General features: G+C 35.6%; 2 protein-coding genes across 5 annotated transcripts; one reads left to right on the top strand and one right to left on the bottom strand.

Moving 5' to 3' along the window:
• Positions 1-2,546: 2,546 nt before the first annotated feature.
• LOC101259331 (F-box protein At5g39450) lies at positions 2,547-5,812 on the bottom strand. Of its 3 annotated transcripts, none has more exons than XM_004237963.5 (2): positions 5,486-5,812; positions 2,547-4,896 (listed from the first exon to the last, which is right to left on the bottom strand). In XM_004237963.5, the coding sequence occupies exon 2, from the start codon at positions 4,829-4,831 to the stop codon at positions 2,945-2,947; it is 1,887 nt and encodes a 628-aa protein (XP_004238011.2). In that variant the 5' UTR covers positions 4,832-4,896; positions 5,486-5,812; the 3' UTR covers positions 2,547-2,944. The 3 variants fall into 3 exon arrangements, with proteins under 3 accessions (XP_004238011.2, XP_025886609.2, XP_025886608.2); XM_026030824.2 differs by having other exon boundaries at positions 5,609-5,759; XM_026030823.2 differs by lacking the exon at positions 5,486-5,812 and adding an exon at positions 5,341-5,448.
• An 8,099-nt stretch (positions 5,813-13,911) lies between these two features.
• On the top strand, positions 13,912-18,344 carry LOC101247913 (GATA transcription factor 25). Of its 2 annotated transcripts, XR_003246612.2 has the most exons (8): positions 13,928-14,758; positions 15,620-15,703; positions 15,782-15,915; positions 16,986-17,066; positions 17,213-17,318; positions 17,654-17,710; positions 17,813-17,976; positions 18,072-18,344. XR_003246612.2 is itself a non-coding variant. In XM_026030825.2 (7 exons), the coding sequence occupies exons 1-7, from the start codon at positions 14,465-14,467 to the stop codon at positions 17,815-17,817; spliced, it is 795 nt and encodes a 264-aa protein (XP_025886610.2). In that variant the 5' UTR covers positions 13,912-14,464; the 3' UTR covers positions 17,818-17,970. The 2 variants fall into 2 exon arrangements, 1 of the variants encoding a protein (XP_025886610.2); XM_026030825.2 differs by lacking the exon at positions 18,072-18,344 and having other exon boundaries at positions 13,912-14,758; positions 17,779-17,970.
• Positions 18,345-19,010: the final 666 nt, after the last annotated feature.

Below are 19,010 nucleotides of genomic sequence, written 5' to 3' on the forward strand. Positions count from 1 at the left end.
TTATATGATATAGATGCTACTAAAATTTGCAAGTAATATGAGTAATTAAATTTTGAAAAAGAATTATAGTTGTTTGTAGTTATACACAATCAATTAAATTGATATATGTGATATTTTCCTTATATAATTCTAATATATCTTATACTTGGTACAATAGTTCCTTAATTTTTTTTAAAAATATTTTAACAACAAATAATTTATATTTTACATAAGTAACGGTGATTATGTTTGCAAGTGTTCCATACATGTTAAAGTTTGTATCTCGTGTAAGAAAATATCACCTCTTTTTTGTAGACACATACATATTAAGAAGTTGTTGCCGAATAAAAGTAATATTTCATGATGTACAAATGTTTCTTTATGGTGGATAATGTATCATTGTCAATCTCATGGGATAGAGATAGTTAAATATTATTGGCATTAGAAAATGACATCCAATTGCACGAAAAACTTTCTTTGTGTGATTCAAGATTATGAATCCTTTCATATGTAAATTTCAGGAAAATATTAATTAAATTATTTAAATATGATCATATTATGGAATATAATATAATCTATCTATACTCACAAATAAGAAACTTGATATAAATGGTTGAAATATTTAAAATATCTTATTTAAAAATATTGGATGTACATCTTCAAAAAATGTATCCACTCAAAGAAATAATAATTTTGTATGAATCTAAAGTCCATATCATTTATACTACTAAAAAATGTCATACATATCACAATTTTTTTTACAGATTACATTATATTTTTGTGAAACGAACATTATATTTATTACTTACCTGATGATGTGAATGAGAAGTGAAGAATTTAAAATCGTAAGATAAAAAACTGAAATAGAAGAAAAATAAATAAGAATTAACATTAGCAAAAACAATAAGATATATATTAAAGAAAAACAAATACAAGAAATATCAAAAACTATATAGAGAGGATAAAAGTATAGAAATGACAATAGATTACACTATAGATAGAGAGAGATATTAATGAAGTTAGCTATTTATATTCCTAAATTCCGTTTCTGACTCTTCAACTTCTTTGAACTATTCCGGAATTTGAGTTAGGGGTAGAGTGACTGCATGAAATGTCTAAATCATCAGAAGCATTGCCCTCTGACAATAATAAGAAGGTCTCGGAGGTTTCTCAAGATGCAGGTGTTGGAGTTGATATAATGAGATTCGATGTACCTATTGTACCATTTAATTTAATTTAATTAAATATAAATCTATAAAATTGAAAAACATCTTAATGCTAAGAAAAATGCAAATATCTTGATGCTTAGAAAACTGAAAATACTTTAAAGTCATATTGGAGGAGGTGTAACTCTCAACTGATGAATAAATAATTAACTTTTCTGTTGGATTAGTAGTTAATAATTAGTTAATATAAATACTTTATAACATTTTAATTAATATAAGGGCAAAAAAGTAAATAACTTTTCACTTTGGTGCTTTCCACTTCTAATAATATATTTATTTATTATTTATTTATATTTATATTAATATTTATATTTATATCATTATTATTAGGCATTTATGCTAGTGTATTCTTACTTTGATTATCAATATAATTTCTGTCGTAATATTTTTCTTTCTTCAATATTTTTTATAAATATATCCTCAAACATAATTTTTCTTAAACCAAAGTTCTCTCGAAAATAAACTTTCTGACCCTCAGGTTCCACTAACATACAAATATATGAATTCAGAGATATCCTTAAAAAAAAGTTATTTTCTTTTTCAGTTCAAAAAGTACTTTTTAACACATAATCCATTGTTTTCTTGTATAAATCACACAATTTTCATGTTCAAACTAAACCCACATGTTAGTTGAACCATTTCTGATGCATTTTCTTTGGCACATACAGGGGTAGGGCTCGGACTACGTTCCGGAAAAAGCAGCCTACTTGTGGAGCACTGTGTACTTACAGCCTCTACGATAAGCAAGTGAATATGGGGTAGGGGGTGGGGGTGGGGTGCCATACCAAAGTTTTCAACTCACAAATACTCATGTTGCATTTTATGAAATTAATCTTATTAGTGATTTATGGGGACAAAATCTCTTGATTTACTAAAATAGATAAAAAAAAAAGAAATTATGAAGATCAAGCCTTTTTTGTTTCTCAATTTTGGACTAGCAAATTCAACCAGCTCTTTCCTAAAAAAATCCGCTCTACCTATCGAACCTCACTTTTGAAATTTCTTTTTGGGACTTCAGTTCTCACTATTTTTCGTTTTTAGATCACACCTCAATCTCGTTAGAGAACTCTTGGATGCAAGAAACTCATGTTCCTTTCCAAGGATGCTGTTCCCAATTACCTATTTGTTTTTCCGCTTTGCTAATATTACCCTCTAACGTAGCTATATTTCGTTTGAACTAAATTACATCCACCCTAGAATTCATCAAGGTGCATGATTGCCCTTGCTTGTTTTTTTAAAAAAAAAAAAAGAAAAAAGAAAAGGCATTATGCCAATTTGTTACAATAATTTAATCATATCAACCTATACATTTGCAAAAATATTAATTCCCAATGGAAAACATTAACTCAATCAATTTTTTCATAGAAGATAAGTTTACAACAAATAATATCAAGAGAAGGTGCAACCTCATTCCTGCTTCAAGGAAACTATAACTCTTTCATAATTAACAACAGCACAAAGATTGTTCAATAAATATAGAAATGGAAATCCTCATTATAAAACTACAGAATGGTTTGAAAAAGCTTTATTCCTGCCCAGGAATCATAAATAGGAAGTAGAAAAATCTCGCCATACGCTACAAGCAGTTGAGTAACTTGCAAACCACGCACCTCAATCACCCTGCTGTGTGAATTAAACGAACTTACAAGTACAACAAACTTAGGCTGTTTTCCACCTATTTTTTTGTGGGTTTCGGCCATTTCTAGCAAAAGATTCTTTGCTCTTCTTGCATGTCATCCCTACGGATGATTTTGCCTTGGTGAAGTCAGACCGTTGGCAAACACGTTTGAATAGGACCTGGTAAGGTATGCAAAGTTGGAAACCGGAGGTAGAGCAGGGATCCTTTCCCCCTTGCTCAAAACCTCTTGCAAATCGAGCCTCTGCAAGGCCAACACAGACCTGGACTCCTTCCATATAAAAGCAAGCATTTTATCATGGATTACAAAGAGTGAACCAGGTTTTGAACCAGGATATCGGAAACCATACCCGTTAGCAATACCTTCACCCATAAAAGCATGCTTAACATCTACAGGGTTGGAATCATGCCCATCGGTGCACCAAGGGAATGGATCATTCGAAGGTTCTTCAATATTTACTATAAACATAGCTGAGCCATTAGGATGCAAAACATAATGTGTACCTTCTAATATCTTGGTCGCAATAAGTAGCTTCTGACCTTGGGACTCCTCATAAGACAGCAAAAGAAGAAACAATGCTTTTCCGGGCTTATCATCAGAAGGCCTCCCCGGGGGCCAACCAAAAGTCCCTCCCCATACACCAGCATATTCTTGGCCCACTTCTGGTGTCCGCATAGGCAACTTGTACAGAGCAAATTTACTTTCGTGCATATTTGGCCAAGCACGATAAGAGGATAACTTCACAGTGGAAGCATGTAATGTCAGCCCTATTGCATCACCTGGCTGCAGGAACTCGTGAAGCTGGGCATGCTTACTTCCGTGGCCAGAGGAATTCTTTCCAAGGAGATCACGTTTGCCATTGGTAGAGTTTGACTTCTTGAGTATATATTTTAGACTGTGTTTAACATATCCAGCAAGTGACTTCCGACTCCGACTCTCATGATCAGTAGCAGTTTGTGAGGCATGACAGCCACTTATCAGATCAAGATTCTGTCTGAACTCACTCAATCCGACAGGAGAAGGATGCAAAGGCAACTCCGAACCAGCCTTCCAGACAGTAAAACCACCACCACCATCGTACATTTGCATGAAGAGCAATCTCCTTTCATACAAGAGTTTCATATTCTCCCGTAAATCAGCCTCCTCTCTTCTCAAACAAGGAAATAATATGGCATCTTTAGCATCTGGCAGTGTTTGACGAACTTGATTAGTAACTGTGTCAAGCAACTTTCTCCTATCAACAAATGCAAGCCGTCCAAAGGGCACTGTTGTTGCGCGCTGTTCTGTTACCCTCTCTGACACAGAAACCCCATTAGTGGATCTGCATATCTTCCGTGATGCCTCATTCTCTGAAAGATGAAGAAAACTCTTGCTGTGGAACAACTTACCCCCACTTGTGTACTGCTGAGGCTCAACCTCTAACAAAAGCACATTGCAAGTCCTCTCGACCTTCTTAAGCGAACCAGGATAAACATAGTCAGTTCCATTCTCCCTACCATGAAGGAAAAATGCAGCAGAGCCCTCAAAATCAGAAACAACTTCAAATACAGGCGACCACAAAATTGGACTGTCTTCAAGGCCTAATGGACCAAGTTCTTGGGGAATAATCCGACAACCAACCGCAGAGATAAAACCAGGCATAACATAAACAACATTGCCGAGTTCAGGATTTTGATGAACCCAAATACCAAGCAAAGGCTTTATGCTTACAAAGAAGTGACAAAGTGCCTTGTAGGAACAAACTCCCTTTCGCCATTCAATAACATCCCGATAAGGAACCACCCCAAGCATTTCACATTGTGATAGCCAAACCTTCTCAGAGGCAGCTAAATCATGCAAGTTTCTACAGCATAAACCAAGATTACATACATCCCTTGGAGAAAGTGATCTACTTACTATAGCAAACACGTCATCAGGCAGTGATAGAAGCAAGATAGATCCACAAACGTCTGGTGACATAGTAGTAGTAGTTGTACCACTTCCGCACATCTCAATTGGGATTCAAGATTTTGCTGTAACCTCCCAAATTCATCAAAAAAGAACTACAGAATGACCTGCAAAACAGCCCATCAAAACTCAATTACTCAAGAGGAATAATCATTCACAAAGAACCTACTTTCTTAAATTGGGATTCAAGAGTTTGCAATAACTTCCCAGTTTCATTATAAAAAACTACAGAATGATCTGCCAAACAGCCATCAAAAACTCAATTACTCAAGAGGGGTATTCATTCACAAAGAACCCTACTTACTTAAATTGGGATTCAAGATTTTGCTTTAACTTCCCAAATTCATTAAAAAAAAAAGCACAAAATTATTTGCCAAACAGCCCATCAAAGCTCAATTACTCAAGAGGGGTAATCATTCACATAGAAACCTACTTTCTTAAATTGGGATACAAGAATTTGCCATAACTTCCGAAATTCATTTTTTTTTTAAAAAACTACAGAATGATCAGGCATCAAAACTCAATTACTCAAGAGAGAAAAAAACCCTAACTTTCTTAAATTGAGATTCAAGATTTTGCAGCAAAAACTTGATCAACTTAAAGATATACAGAAATTGAGAAAAAGCACAACAAAGGGGTTATAAAGCAAAGTAAGATCTAACAGCCCATACAGAAAAACAGCAAAAAAAACCATACTTTGTCATCTGGTTCCCACAGAATTCCACCCACTGAAAAAATGAAATCAACTTTCCTAATGCAAAATTGCTACAGATTGATGTAAATGTTGGACTTGGTAAGAGTCATAAGTCATCCACTAACCAAAACCGAATGAACAACTCGTATTTATTCCTGTGAAAGCCCATTAATGATGATGAAGAATGTGAGGTTTCTTTGAAAGAGACAAATAAGCAGCTTTTTTGGAATGGTATTTTAACAAAGGGATGTGACTGTGAATAATTGAAAGTGGAGTGAGTCTATGATTAGTTGATTAATTGAAATAAAAAATACTCACTCCAATTATCTAATTTGACTTGAAAGAAATATTTAATTAAAGAAAGAACTTTTTAATTTTATAATTTAATTTATGTCGAATTTATCAAAATGTCCTTTAATCTTGTGGTTTTAAACATGTCATGTACCAAATTTAAAATGTTGTCAAAAAAAGAAAAGAAATCATTCTTTTTTAAATATACAAAAAAAAAAACAGAGTCATTCTTTTTGAAACGCAGCGAATATATATTCAACAACTAGTCAAATTATATATATAAAATAAACTTATCCTATAAATTATACTCTTAAGTAGATAATAATTACCTCGTAAATTATACTCGCTCATAAATTTTTTACGATCTTACAAAATTTAAGTAACTAATTAAATATTAGATTGCTAAGGAATTTAAGAAAGTCGATTTGTATTCTTGAAGACAAGGAAAATTTGCTTGATTCTTACTTTATTATTTTGCAAATGAGTGTTGCTCTACTTATTTAAGAGCTAATATGTAATGGTCTAATTATTATTAGACAAGTCCATAAATATTTACAAAATAAGTCATTTTTATCTCTACATAACTAGAAGATTTTAAGGATCTTTCGTGAAAATTCACAAGTTTCTTAAATTTATTATAAGAAATCTCCATATATCTCTAGAACCTTCTACTATAGACTAGTCTTCTTTTTATGTGAGTCTTCTGTATGAATAATTTTATGCCAAATAACGCCTAATTGACATGATGATATGGCGGTTGATGACACTCCGTCCACATTTGTGACCGAATGGATTCACAAGATACTCAAAATCGATGCAATGACTAGTTATGCTTCCATCAAGTTCATGTATGTATAAGTGTATGGGTGTTCTGGTCGGTTTGAATCAATTATTGGTTAAAATCAAAATAAAATTAACTTATTTTTTTTAAAAAAAATTATCAAAATCAAAGCAAATCAAATATAAAATATATTTATCGGGTTTGATTGTTTTGGTTCGGTTTATTTTTGCGCTTATTAATCATAGACAAAGTAAAAGAAATAATTCATTCAAACAGTGAAAAAAGTGACAACAATCTATTTAAAATGAAAAATAGTTAGAATGACTGATAATTGATATTACATAGCTTTCAATCATTGAATTTACTATGTATAAATCTTAACAATTCATTATTTTGACTTAGAAAGAAGAGACATTGACATTTCAATCTCATAAATATAAATATTCTCACCTTGAGGATTCTTGCTTTCGTAGTAAATTATAAATTTTTGATGAAAATACATATAGGTCTTTAAAATTGATTATTAAAACAATTTATTATGTATGTATATAATTATTAAATATATGTATATATTTTATTGGTTTAATTTGATTTTTTTCGAACAAAACTATAACCAATTCAGATTATGATATACCGCCCTAATATATCATCCTCCATCTCAACAATCAAGCTGGGTGGTTGAGAATTGCAAGGGTCCACAATAACTGGTCGATAAAAAAGTCTTCGTCAATGCGTTAACAACGAAATACAATTATCTGTTACAGTAGTGGATATTGGCCATCTGGTGATAATACAATACTATAATACCAAGAAACTCAAGTCAACCACTGTTTCAACCAATTAATGATAACAATTCGTTCAAAGACTTCTCGCTACCAAATCTTTTGGAGCAATTTGTATATGCTTAGGCTTTATAGCCTCACAAAGATAATTATTATTTTCGCTTTCAAATAAAGATTGAGGGGATAACCCCTTCAAATTCAAAATTTAAGAGGTAATGAATGTAGTATTGGTATTGGATGTGTATACCGTTAGGTTGTGTCACGTCAAAATCTGCTCCTTTTTTTTTTGTTGCAGAAAAGAAATTCCGTTCGGGAGGATGCAAGTATTATGAATTCTCCGACATCCAATCGGGTTGCTTTCCTAGGTCTCGCTGGTGTTGCCTGCATGTCACGATATGCGTTGAGATGGAAATATGAAATCTCCTGCCCACCTTCCAGTGGGAACCCACTCCTCGATCATGCATATGTCTGACTCATCCTCTAGGTACATTTGAAAGGTGGAGTTCAGTGACCGAGGAGAGGTTGAGAAGAATACAATAATTGAAATGATCCTGAAGTCGCTATAGAATATTGAATGCGTCTTGGTTAAGCTAGTCCATTATTCAGATAGATCATGTGTGCTCGTATTATCTATAATAAAAGAAAAACTCACTACAAGTAGTAAAAATTGAGTAACAAATGGGAATTCATTCATTAGGAGAGAAAGGCAAGATTTTCCCTTTGATCCTTCTAAGAAAAAGCAACATACCTGAATTTACCTTTCATCAAGAGAATACCAGTCGTCCAACTTAGAAACTACAACTGTAAAAAAAGGGAACTTTAACTAAGAAAGAAGAAGAATTGTGGATTTGCAGCCATTTTGTGAGAAATAGAACACGAAGAAGAAGAAGAAATAAAATTATGTATATTGAACTTGAGTCGAGTCCAAAAAATCATAACGTTCAGCAGCAGAAGCAACATGCTCTGTTCTTGCTCTTGCCTTAAGATCGAGATCTGATTTTCGAGTACTATCAAATAACTTGTTGTTTTTCTCATCAATCTTTGAGAATATCGTAAGGAAGTCTTGAACTTTTGAAAATTTGCATGATCATTCGGCCTCTTATCTGGATGTAATTTTCATGATCATTCGGCCTCTTATATGGATGTAATTCTAATGCTTTTTTTCGATAGGCTTTCGATATTTCGTGCTGAGAAAGCTTTGCACCTTGTTCAACAGATGGTAAATTTCAGTAATATCCATGTTTTCGATGAAGAAAAACTAAAATATGTAATTAAACAGAGGAAAGTACTCTATTTATAGTCTATAGACTTTTTTTAAAAAAAAATCCTATAAGGATTAGGAAGTAAGTAGTATTGTATGGTTAATTAAACTCAATATATTTACGACTTATTTTTCTCTTTAGAATAATTATTTGTGAATTATTAAGTTTCACCTTATGTGTTGTATCACTGAATTTGTTATATTATGTTATTATCCTGCTCAACTTGAATTTTTAAGACTTTGGAGTTTGTCTCCACCCATCCAACCTAGTTCTATGAGTTATATCAACTATGTCACTTACAAGCAACACACGACATGATGCTTTATATTGAACATGTTGTAAGAATTTATCTATCACCAAGACAAATAAAAATCGCTTAAGCATGGATAATTGTTGCAATATCATCTCGACTGGTAAGTGTTCTTCGTCTTCATCCATCTATCCACAATTCTTATTTGAGCTTGGACTCCATCATACAGGTCTTTCATCATCCTAACGTAAGCCACATCTAGCCTTTATGCATCTTCATAAGATTTCTGTGATATTTTGTTCTAGGTACGTCACTTCAAGGTCAATGAATACTATAGGTAAGTCATCTGTTATATGATAAGTCTTCTATGTAAACTCAACATCCTTTATTGATTAGGATAGCTCTTTTCTATTTGTATTCAAACTCTATCATGTACATCATCAACATATATATATATATATATATATATATGGCAGCCTTGGTCACCTACAGCAGTGACCAAGTTTCTGTCCTCTTCCTTACGTTTCAATTTGGTATCAAGAGCCAACTTTTTTTTTTGTTTCTTTCCGCCACCATGGACAACTCCAACCAGTCCATTGCCGCTGCCGTTCAGCCACAGTCATCCTCTTCCACACATCTCTCCATAACTGACTCTAACTCCCAAACAATTGCCCTTCCCGGCCTTCTGATAAAACTTGATCGCGAAAATTATTACCTTTGACAATCTACCGTATATTCTGCCCTTGAAGCCTTTGATTTGGAGGGTCATCTTGATGGAACTAATGCTCTATCCGCCACTATCTTAACCACTACTCAGGACACCTCTGCATCCACAACAAATCCAGCCTTCACGGCTTGGAAGAAGCGGGACAAAATCCTTCTTCTTTGGCTCAAAACGACCATGAGCCATTCTATCATACCTTACATAATGCACATTCGTACCACTCATGAAGCTTGGTCATATCTTTCCAACCTTTATCAATCTCAATCCCGAGCTCGCGTCATGCAACTTCGCCACCAACTCCAAACCACCACTAAGGGTTCTTCAACCATTATGGACTATGTTGACAAGAAACGAACTATATCCCATAGTCTAGCCCTTGCTGCCCGTCCCATAACAGACGAAGAACTTATGAGTGCTATTTTGTTCGGACTAGACTCTTCCTATGGACCTTTTCGCTCTGCCATTAACCCTCACCTTGATAACCTCACCACTGACTCACTTCTTGGTTTACTTCTCCAAGAAGAGGAGAAACTGGCTGAGGAAACCAAATCCTTCCAACTTCAAGCCAATGCCATATCTCGTCAATACTCCAACCTCTCCCCCATCACTGGATATCCTAATCAACAAAGTGTCACCACCTCTCAAAAATCCTCCACTCGCCCGACCAATACCAACCTCCCTCGTTCCTCTAATAGATCATCACCTCGCATAATCTGTCAAATATGTGAGAAACCCAACCACCATGCTCGTAATTGCTACAACCGCACCAACATGGATACTTACCCACCAACCCGATCCTCTAACCGTCCACAAGCCAATATGGTTACTCTCTCGACTAATTCTATGATGTCTCCTTCGGCTATTATTGATAATTCATGGTTTGCGGACTCAAGTGCTACCAATCATGTTACGTCAGACTTGTCTCAACTATATATTCACACAGACTATAATGGTGAGGATCAGCTTGCTGTAGGTAATGGACAAAAACTCTCTATTAATCACATCGACTCCTCTAAGCTTTCTTGTGCTACTCGACCACTTCATCTTAATAAAATTCTTCATGTTCCTTCCATCACCAAGAGTTTACTGAGTGTTTCTCAATTTACTAAAGATAATAATGTCTTTATGGAATTTCATCCCTCGTGTTGTTTTGTGAAGGATCCTCAGGGAAAAATACTACTCCGCGGGTCAATTGATGATGGTTTATATCGTTTCGATGGTGGTGGGCTTCCTGTTATCTCATCCTCAACTCCTCGCGCCTTTGTCATATCTCGAGCATCACTCCAAGCGTGGCATGAGCGCCTTGGTCATCCCCATGAGCAACTTTTACGTCGTCTAGTCTCTAGTTTTAATCTTCCAGTGACTTCCAACAAAATGCCTGCAGTTTGTGGATCTTGTCAATTAGGAAAAAGTCATAGGCTCCCGTTAGCATCTTCCTCAAGTCGTAGTTTATTCCCTTTCGATTTGGTGTATTCTGATGTTTGGGGGCCTTCTCCGCATCTTTCGATTAATGGAAACAAGTATTTTGTTCAGTTTCTTGATGATTCTACTAAATTTGTTTGGATATTTTTCTTGTCAACAAAATCACAAGTATTTGATGTTTTTAAATACTTTCATAAGATGGTTTCCACACAATTTGGCAGAAACATCAAAACGTTGCAAACTGATTGGGGTGGGGAGTATCGTAATGTGTCTTCATATGCCCAATCCATCGGCATAACTCATCATCTCTCTTGTCCTCACACTCATGAACAAAATGGGGCTCCAAAAAGACGTAACCGCACCATTGTGGAGAAAGGACTAACTTTACTTGCTCACGCATGTCTTCCATATCAATACTGGGAGCATGCTTTTTCTACCGCCACATACCTACATAACCGTACCATCACTCCCATATTATCCTTTAAATCACCCTATCAAGCTCTATATCATCATCCAACTGACTACCAACTCCTTCGAAAATTTGGGTGTATATGCTACCCTTTTCTACGTCCTTACAATCATCATAAAATTGATTTTCGCTCTCTTTCGTGTGTCTTCTTGGGTTATAGTTCGAAGCATAAAGGTTATCTATGTCATTATCCCCCCACCAATAGGATGTACATTGCTCGTCATGTGACGTTCGATGAAGATAGATTTCCCTATCCTCATTACAACAAGTTTTCTTCTTGCTCCAGTGACAACTCACCACCCTCATGCTTAACTTCTCTACAATCAATTTCCAATGCGTTTCCCACATCTGCTGCCTCACCTTTACTCCATTCACTGGCAGATTCTCCTTCCTCATCCTCCCTACCCACTCGAGTCCTACCAGTACCTCATTCATCCACCACAATATCTCCACCACACAGTACATGTCCGCCCACCGTCGCGTCCTCTGCTTCAAGCACATATCAGAATGCTCCCACATATTTCCGGCCTGCTACTTCTTCCAATCATCATATGACCACACGAGCTCAAACAAATTCCCTCAAGCCTAAAACACTTGTTGTATCTCGCCATCCTACCCCAGTTTCATCCATTATAGCAAGTGAACCAAAAACCTATAAGCAAGCTGCATCCTCTCCTGAGTGGTTGTGCGCCATGGAAGCTGAATATCAAGCATTGCGTCGTAACTGCACTTGGACACTTGTTCCCTGCCCTCCCACTGCAAATGTGGTGGGTTGCAAATGGGTATACCGTATTAAGCGACGAGCAGATGGTTCAATCGAAAGGTACAAAGCTCGCTTAGTTGCCAAAGGTTTTCATCAAGAAGAGGGGGTGGATTTTCATGATACATTCAGCCCAGTTGTCAAACTTTCAACCATCAGACTTGTTTTATCTTATGCAGTGACTAAAGGTTGGGCTCTTAAGCAATTAGACGTTAACAATGCATTCCTTAATGGTGACCTTACGGAGGTTGTTTACATGTCTCAACCACCAGGCTTTATTGACAAGTCTCACCCACATTTTGTGTGTCGCTTGTCGAAAGCGTTATATGGACTAAAGCAAGCTCCTCGCGCCTGGTTTCTCAAGCTCAAAACATTTCTCCTATCGCATGGTTATACTTGTTGTTACTCTGACTCATCCTTGTTTGTCCGTCATACTCCTTCCTCCACTACCTACCTCTTAGTTTATGTGGACGACATCATCATAACGGGTAGTGATCCCTCTTATATATCCTCATTCACCCAATCTCTTGATCTTGAGTTCTCTTTAAAAGACCTTGGTAATCTCTCATTTTTCTTGGGTATTGAAGTTAGTCGTGTCGGATCTGGGATGCATCTCTCTCAAACTAGCTATATTCGAGATTTACTCACTCGAACAAAAATGATAGATTGCAAGCCTTCTCCTTCTCCAGCGGACACCACATTTCAGTTGTCCAAACATGGTGAAACCTTTGATAATCCATCATTATTTAGGAGCATTGTTGGCGCTCTTCAGTATGCGACCATTACGCGACCAGAGATCTCCTTCTCAGTTAGTCGTGTTTGCCAATACATGCAGAATCCTACATTAGATCATTGGAAAGCCGTGAAACGGATCCTTCGCTATCTCAAAGGCTCCCTTACGCATGGTATCTCCATCACTCCATCCACTCCATCTAGTATACATGTCTATTGTGATGCAGGGTGGGCTGCTGATCCTGATGATCGTCGTTCTCATCATGGCTTTGCTGTATATTATGGTCCTAATCTAATCAGTTGGTCCTCACGGAAGCAAAAGGTAGTAGCTCGGTCCAGCACTGAAGCTGAATATCGTGCCATTGCATTTGCCGCATCAGAAGTATCTTGGATAGCTAGTTTGATCAAGGAACTCCGATTGCCTTGTCCTTGTCCTTCTGTGATATTCTGTGATAACATCAGTGCCATTTATCTCACTGCCAATCCTGTCTTTCATCAAAGGTCGAAGCATATTGAAATTGATTATCACTTTGTTCGCGAAAAGGTTGCTCGTGGCCAGCTTTGTGTTAAGTACATTCCTTCCACTGATCAAACTGCTGATGTGTTCACTAAAGCTCTAAGCTCCCCTCGTTTTGCTCATCTACGATCCAAGCTCACTGTCTCCAAACCCGACATGTGCTTGCCGGAGGGTGTTAGATGACAATAAGTCTTCTATGTAAACTCAACATCCTTTATTGATTAGAATAGCTCTTTTCAATTTGTATTCAAACTCTATCATGTACATCATCAACATATATATATATATATATTATGGCAGCCTTGGTCACCTGCAGCAGTGACCAAGTTTCTGTCCTCTTCCTTTATGCATCTTCATAAGATTTCTGTGATATTTTGTTCTAGGTACGTCATTTCAAGGTCAATGAATACTATAGGTAAGTCATCTTTTTCCTTTTTATATTTTCTTATTAGTCTCCTCACAAGATAATATATAAATTTTCGATTAATAACGTGGCATGAATCTGAATTGATTCTAAAAGTGGATAGATACCCCGTATCACTCACATTTTCATCGCCTTTTCTAAAAAACATTACTGTATATAAGCTAATATAAACTATACTGCTTGTGAATAATATTACCAAAGTTCCGATCAATTAACTTCTCAATTAAAATGTTCTATAAAATAATATCCAAAAATTACATTATTTCGTTAGAACATTCTATTATGAATTAAAAACTAAATAAAAAAAAAAAAAAAAGCGCGAAAAGGCACTCTGTTATTTTCGGTACGGACGACAATTTCCGGTTAACCCATTCTCCGCGAATTCCAAAAATATCCCCACTTTCCTGCTCTTAACAAGCTGGTAAATCACGTAATTATCTCCAACTTTAAGGGTCAAATTCTGTTCCGTCACTCCTCAGTCCTCACACCCTTCTTCTCTTCTTCCATTCCCCTGTTTCCCATACAGCAGAAAAATGACAGTACGAAATCGAAATTTCTATATAGTAAATGATTCCACAAATATGGTTGCAAAAAATGAACCGTCAAATGCAAGCGATGAACGTGGATATCCACTTTTCCGGCGACGGCGAGGAAGTTCCGGCGGGAAATGAGAAGGCGGTTGGAAATTTTCCGGTTGGATACGAAGGTCCGGTGGATAGTGTTAAGGTCACGATGCCTCATCAAACAGTTTGTAGTGCTTCTGATGTCGTTGCTCTGCAAAATCGAGAGACTGATTTTGATCAACTCACTATATCGTTTCGTGGCAAAATTTATGTATTTGATGGCGTTACTACTCAAAAGGTGAGCAATTTTAATTATTTTAATTGTGTAATTTGTGAAGTGCATGCATAAGTTGAGGATCAGTATAAAAATGCTTTAAGATTTTATCTTTTTTTTTAATAATTGTGGTGTCTGGGCTAACTCGTGCGCACCTCAACTAATTCTAAGCTGTTAATTAAGCTATGAAAGATGAGGAAGAAATCAGTATGTTTTTGTCACGAACTTAAAATCTCATGATTATCAATCCAGTTGTAATAAGAGTTTTATGTACCTTAAGTTTATATATGACACCAACTAATTTGTAATTGAGGTGCAGTTGGATTGATATTGATTCTTTTATTCCTGGTAATGTTTGAGGATTTTTTTTCTATACTTCTTCTTTTTTCCATAGGGATTGAGCTAGTGTTAATGTGTTTGGCGTGCTTAAATGAGTTGAAATCGGTTTAATTTTGATCATTCAGATTGAAGAAAGCTAACACATGCGATTAATGATTGGTGTTTATGGCGTATCCTTTTAGTTTGTAGCTTGATTGTCTCAAGGTTCAGGGCTTTTCTTTTCTTTAATGCAATAAAGGGATTATCTTTAGGGGTTTAGTGAGAAGGATGAATATTGATGATTCATATAGACGAATTCAGTTAGTTTGGATTATGTTGTAGTGGTAGTTGTTGAGCGGGGTTGAGAGAGGGGCGGTATTGGATGAACAAGAAACTTCTTCATGAGCTTGCAATAGTTATTTAACTAATTATGTCTATATTGGCTTTGTTTTTTAGCTTTAGTCTTTAAATGGGAATGGAAAACTGACTGTTGCATTTGGCTGGATATTTCTTTAATCTGATTGGTGAAGCATTAGGCTAACGAGTAACGATGGTTCATTGTCATAGGTCCATTCGCTTTTTAAACTTTTGGGTGGATATGAGTATTCTCCAGGCACACAAGCTTTAGGTTTGTCGAGTGCAAACCAGAAGGTATCCTTTTTTTATGCAAGTTTCTTCTTTTGGTTTGCATCTGCATTCTTGTAATATGTGGTGAATTTTCTGCCTAAGGATTATGTGGACCATCCAGTGCACTGTGCAGATCCAAAAAGACTTGAATCCCTCATTAGATTTTATGAGAAGAGGAAAAAGAGATGCTATGAAAAGAAAATCAGATATGGTATCCGCCAAGAAGTTGCGTTCAGGTAAATTGACTGATCTACTACTGCCTAAATGAAACTTCTATCTCCTCTTTTTTTGTTTCAATAAGAGTAGAATTTTAGCACTGCTATGTACTTATGCACAAGATTGCTCTATGAATTAATCCCTATCAGGACTGATCAATTTTTTGGCCTGGACACCAGTGCTATTTAAAAAACAAAGGCTGATCAAACTTACTCAACAAAACCAAAAGTTTTTAGAATATATTGCAATCACATTTACAATTCAAAGCTTTGCACATAAAGTTTACTTGACTTGAGCTGGATAAGTTCTTCTGTTGACCTCCATGACTTGATGAAACCATTATCACTAAATTAGTCTCCATGAAACCATAATTACTAATTATGTCTCCCTTTTTCTTATAACATATGTGGGCTTGTGGTTATCGTCCTCATTTCTCATATTTTCTTATTGGGAAACCATGATTCTGTCTTTTGCTCCTAATCTGGACGGAAAAATAACTCGTGCTGTATTTCTCATTCAGTTTCCTGTAAATACACAACTATTTGATTATTACCTGAATCTGATGTTTGGGAACTTCTTCATTCCAGACCTTTTTCTCTTTTGATTTTGAGTTAGGAAAATAAGTAATCAAGAAGATAGTTTTGCTTGATTCAATTAAGTGGGGATGTCCATCTCGAGCCTAAAAGATTTGAACTGGCTAATATGCTGGGAAAAATTTACTGATTTACTTCTGTAGGTAAAGAAGTGTGTTGATTGTGTAGATGTACTATCTTTAATCATAGTCAAATGGCAGTCTGCAACAACGCTGGATTCGTTAAAATTAATTGCTTTAGAAAGTTAACTCTGACAAGTAACACTCCTGATGAATATGCCATTGCATTCATTACGTGTGTTTCTAGTATGAAAAATGATGTGCAAGAATTTATTGTTCTAAGAATTCAAATGCTGCAATACGAATGCAAAACATTTACTAAATGACAACAGCTCTTGCACGCCCACACACACATATCTGCCACCTTCCACAGTTTCTTGTTCTTGTATTCCAGTTTTTGATTTCTTCTGCTTATTATTCACATTTATAACTAATCAGAATGAAGCGTAAGAATGGCCTATTTGCTCGAAAAGGTTCGAATGGACCAAAACAGGAGAACATCCCTTCAGAAGAAACTCGGTATGTTTTTAAATATGAGCAATACTTCTGCTTTTTTTCTTGAAGAATAATCTCTTCTAAAAATTAGTTGATTTGTATGGTTTGGTTCGTTTTCAAAACGTATGCAAGAAATATTTTGCTGATGTTGATGTTATCTCATTTCCTAGGTGCATCCATTGCGGAACTAGTTCAAAGGCCACCCCTATGATGAGGCGTGGTCCTGATGGCCAAAGGAATCTTTGCAATGCATGTGGCCTCACTTGGGCAAATAAGGTTGGCATGTTCAGCATCAATTATTCACTCACAGGATAGATGTTCTTTTCTTTTTAATATATTTTCACCTTTATACATCTGAACAACCATACATTATGTTAAATCACTTACATTTTGGTCTGTATGGAAAGAATGGTGTCCATACATTGTAGGACTAGGAACTACAAAGTGCTTGTCTTCCAATACCAATCATTACAAATTACCATAGAATGTTTGCTCTCCTATTTGATTTTACTTTAACCCGCCTTTCCTATGTTTGGTACACGGCTTCTCTAGCATTCTTTGGAGCAATTTCTTGTATTGATTCCTTCACATCTTGTCATATCACTCTGCAGGGGATAATGAGGACTCTCTATAAGGCATCCTATGACAATACTGAGCTCGAACTAGAGGTAATTGGTTTATTTTATTGCTGAATAGCAATCCTATATGTTGGTGTAAGAATTGAATCTTTCTAAAGGTCTTTTACCCGGCCGACTTCTTAATCCACGTAGAATGAAGATTGCAACGAAACCAACTATGAAGCTCCTCAATGTTCCGCCTCTTATCAAGTTTCTTCATCAGTCTGCCAGTGATCTTGATGCCTTAGAAAGAAAGCCATACTGTATCAACATATCTTCTTCTCATCCAACTGAAAGATTATATATACATACTACAGGTACATTTCATCACTAAAACTTTCTCAACAACTTGATGAAACGATTGAGAACTATCACAAATTTTGTTCTTTTCTTTTGAACTTCATATTGACAGATTAACAGCTTAGCTAAAATTTGTTCGTGAAAGCTAAGGATCTCTCTCATGCCACTTGTATTTACGGGTGTTGAAGTTCTATAGGAATTTGCAGTTTTGCAATCAAGACCTGATATGTTAAGCAGTATTTTTTAATTCATAATTTGATCTTTTGACAAATCCAACATCTAGATTAAGCTTCGTATTGACTTAAACCAGACATGTTTGAACCTTTGGTATATCGAACTTTGCCTCTTTGGATAATCATAATGAAGAATGATCATATTATCTATACTTTCACATGTGATGACTGAAGTACATTTTATTTTCGATCCTCAGCTCCCTCTTGAGGGGAGCCTTGAAACAACAATAAAATTTTCTGCGACCTACAGGTCATTAGTTCAAGTTGTGAAATTTGATTATTGCATTAGGATGACTACTTTACATAATGCTAGACAATGTGTTAAAATCAAAATCAATATATTTAGGCATATTAGTAGAAGTATGTTGGATGAAGACAGCAGGGAGATATTGGAAATGATACAGTATGTTTATTTTATTTTCAACAATATGGGGTTTGCATTCTCTTTGGTCATTACCCTCTAAAAAAAGTAGAGAAGCAAGTAAAAAACACAGTATCATTATATGCAAACACAACAAATTAATTAATCAGAGTTATTTTAAGTGAAAGATCTTTGATTTATGGCATGCTTCATTAATCGATTAGTTTGGTACGGACATGTTACATTTATTTTTATCTTTCTACTTTTTACTTATAGTTCGATCGGAGAGTTGTCATAACTTCATTCTAGTAGCTGAAGTGGAAGTTCAAATCCGTGTAGATCCCTCTTCACACAGAAAAAAAGAAGAAGCTAATTACAAATACATCCACACACAAAAACACACGTAATCATTAATTATCATTGAAGTAGTCAATTATTTTACGTATAATTTAGTCAG

This window comes from Solanum lycopersicum, chromosome 4 (genome assembly GCF_036512215.1).
Source record: "Solanum lycopersicum chromosome 4, SLM_r2.1".
Classification (NCBI taxonomy): Eukaryota; Viridiplantae; Streptophyta; class Magnoliopsida; order Solanales; family Solanaceae; genus Solanum; species Solanum lycopersicum.

Coding starts and splice junctions, on each gene's coding strand:
- LOC101259331 (XM_004237963.5), bottom strand. CDS start 4,831: ATGTGCGGAAGTGGTACAACTACTACTACTATGTCACCAGACGTTTGT.
- LOC101247913 (XM_026030825.2), top strand. CDS start 14,465: ATGATTCCACAAATATGGTTGCAAAAAATGAACCGTCAAATGCAAGCG. Junction 15,916..16,985: donor CGCCAAGAAGTTGCGTTCAG/GTAAATTGACTG, acceptor ATAACTAATCAG/AATGAAGCGTAAGAATGGCC. Junction 17,067..17,212: donor ATCCCTTCAGAAGAAACTCG/GTATGTTTTTAA, acceptor CTCATTTCCTAG/GTGCATCCATTGCGGAACTA.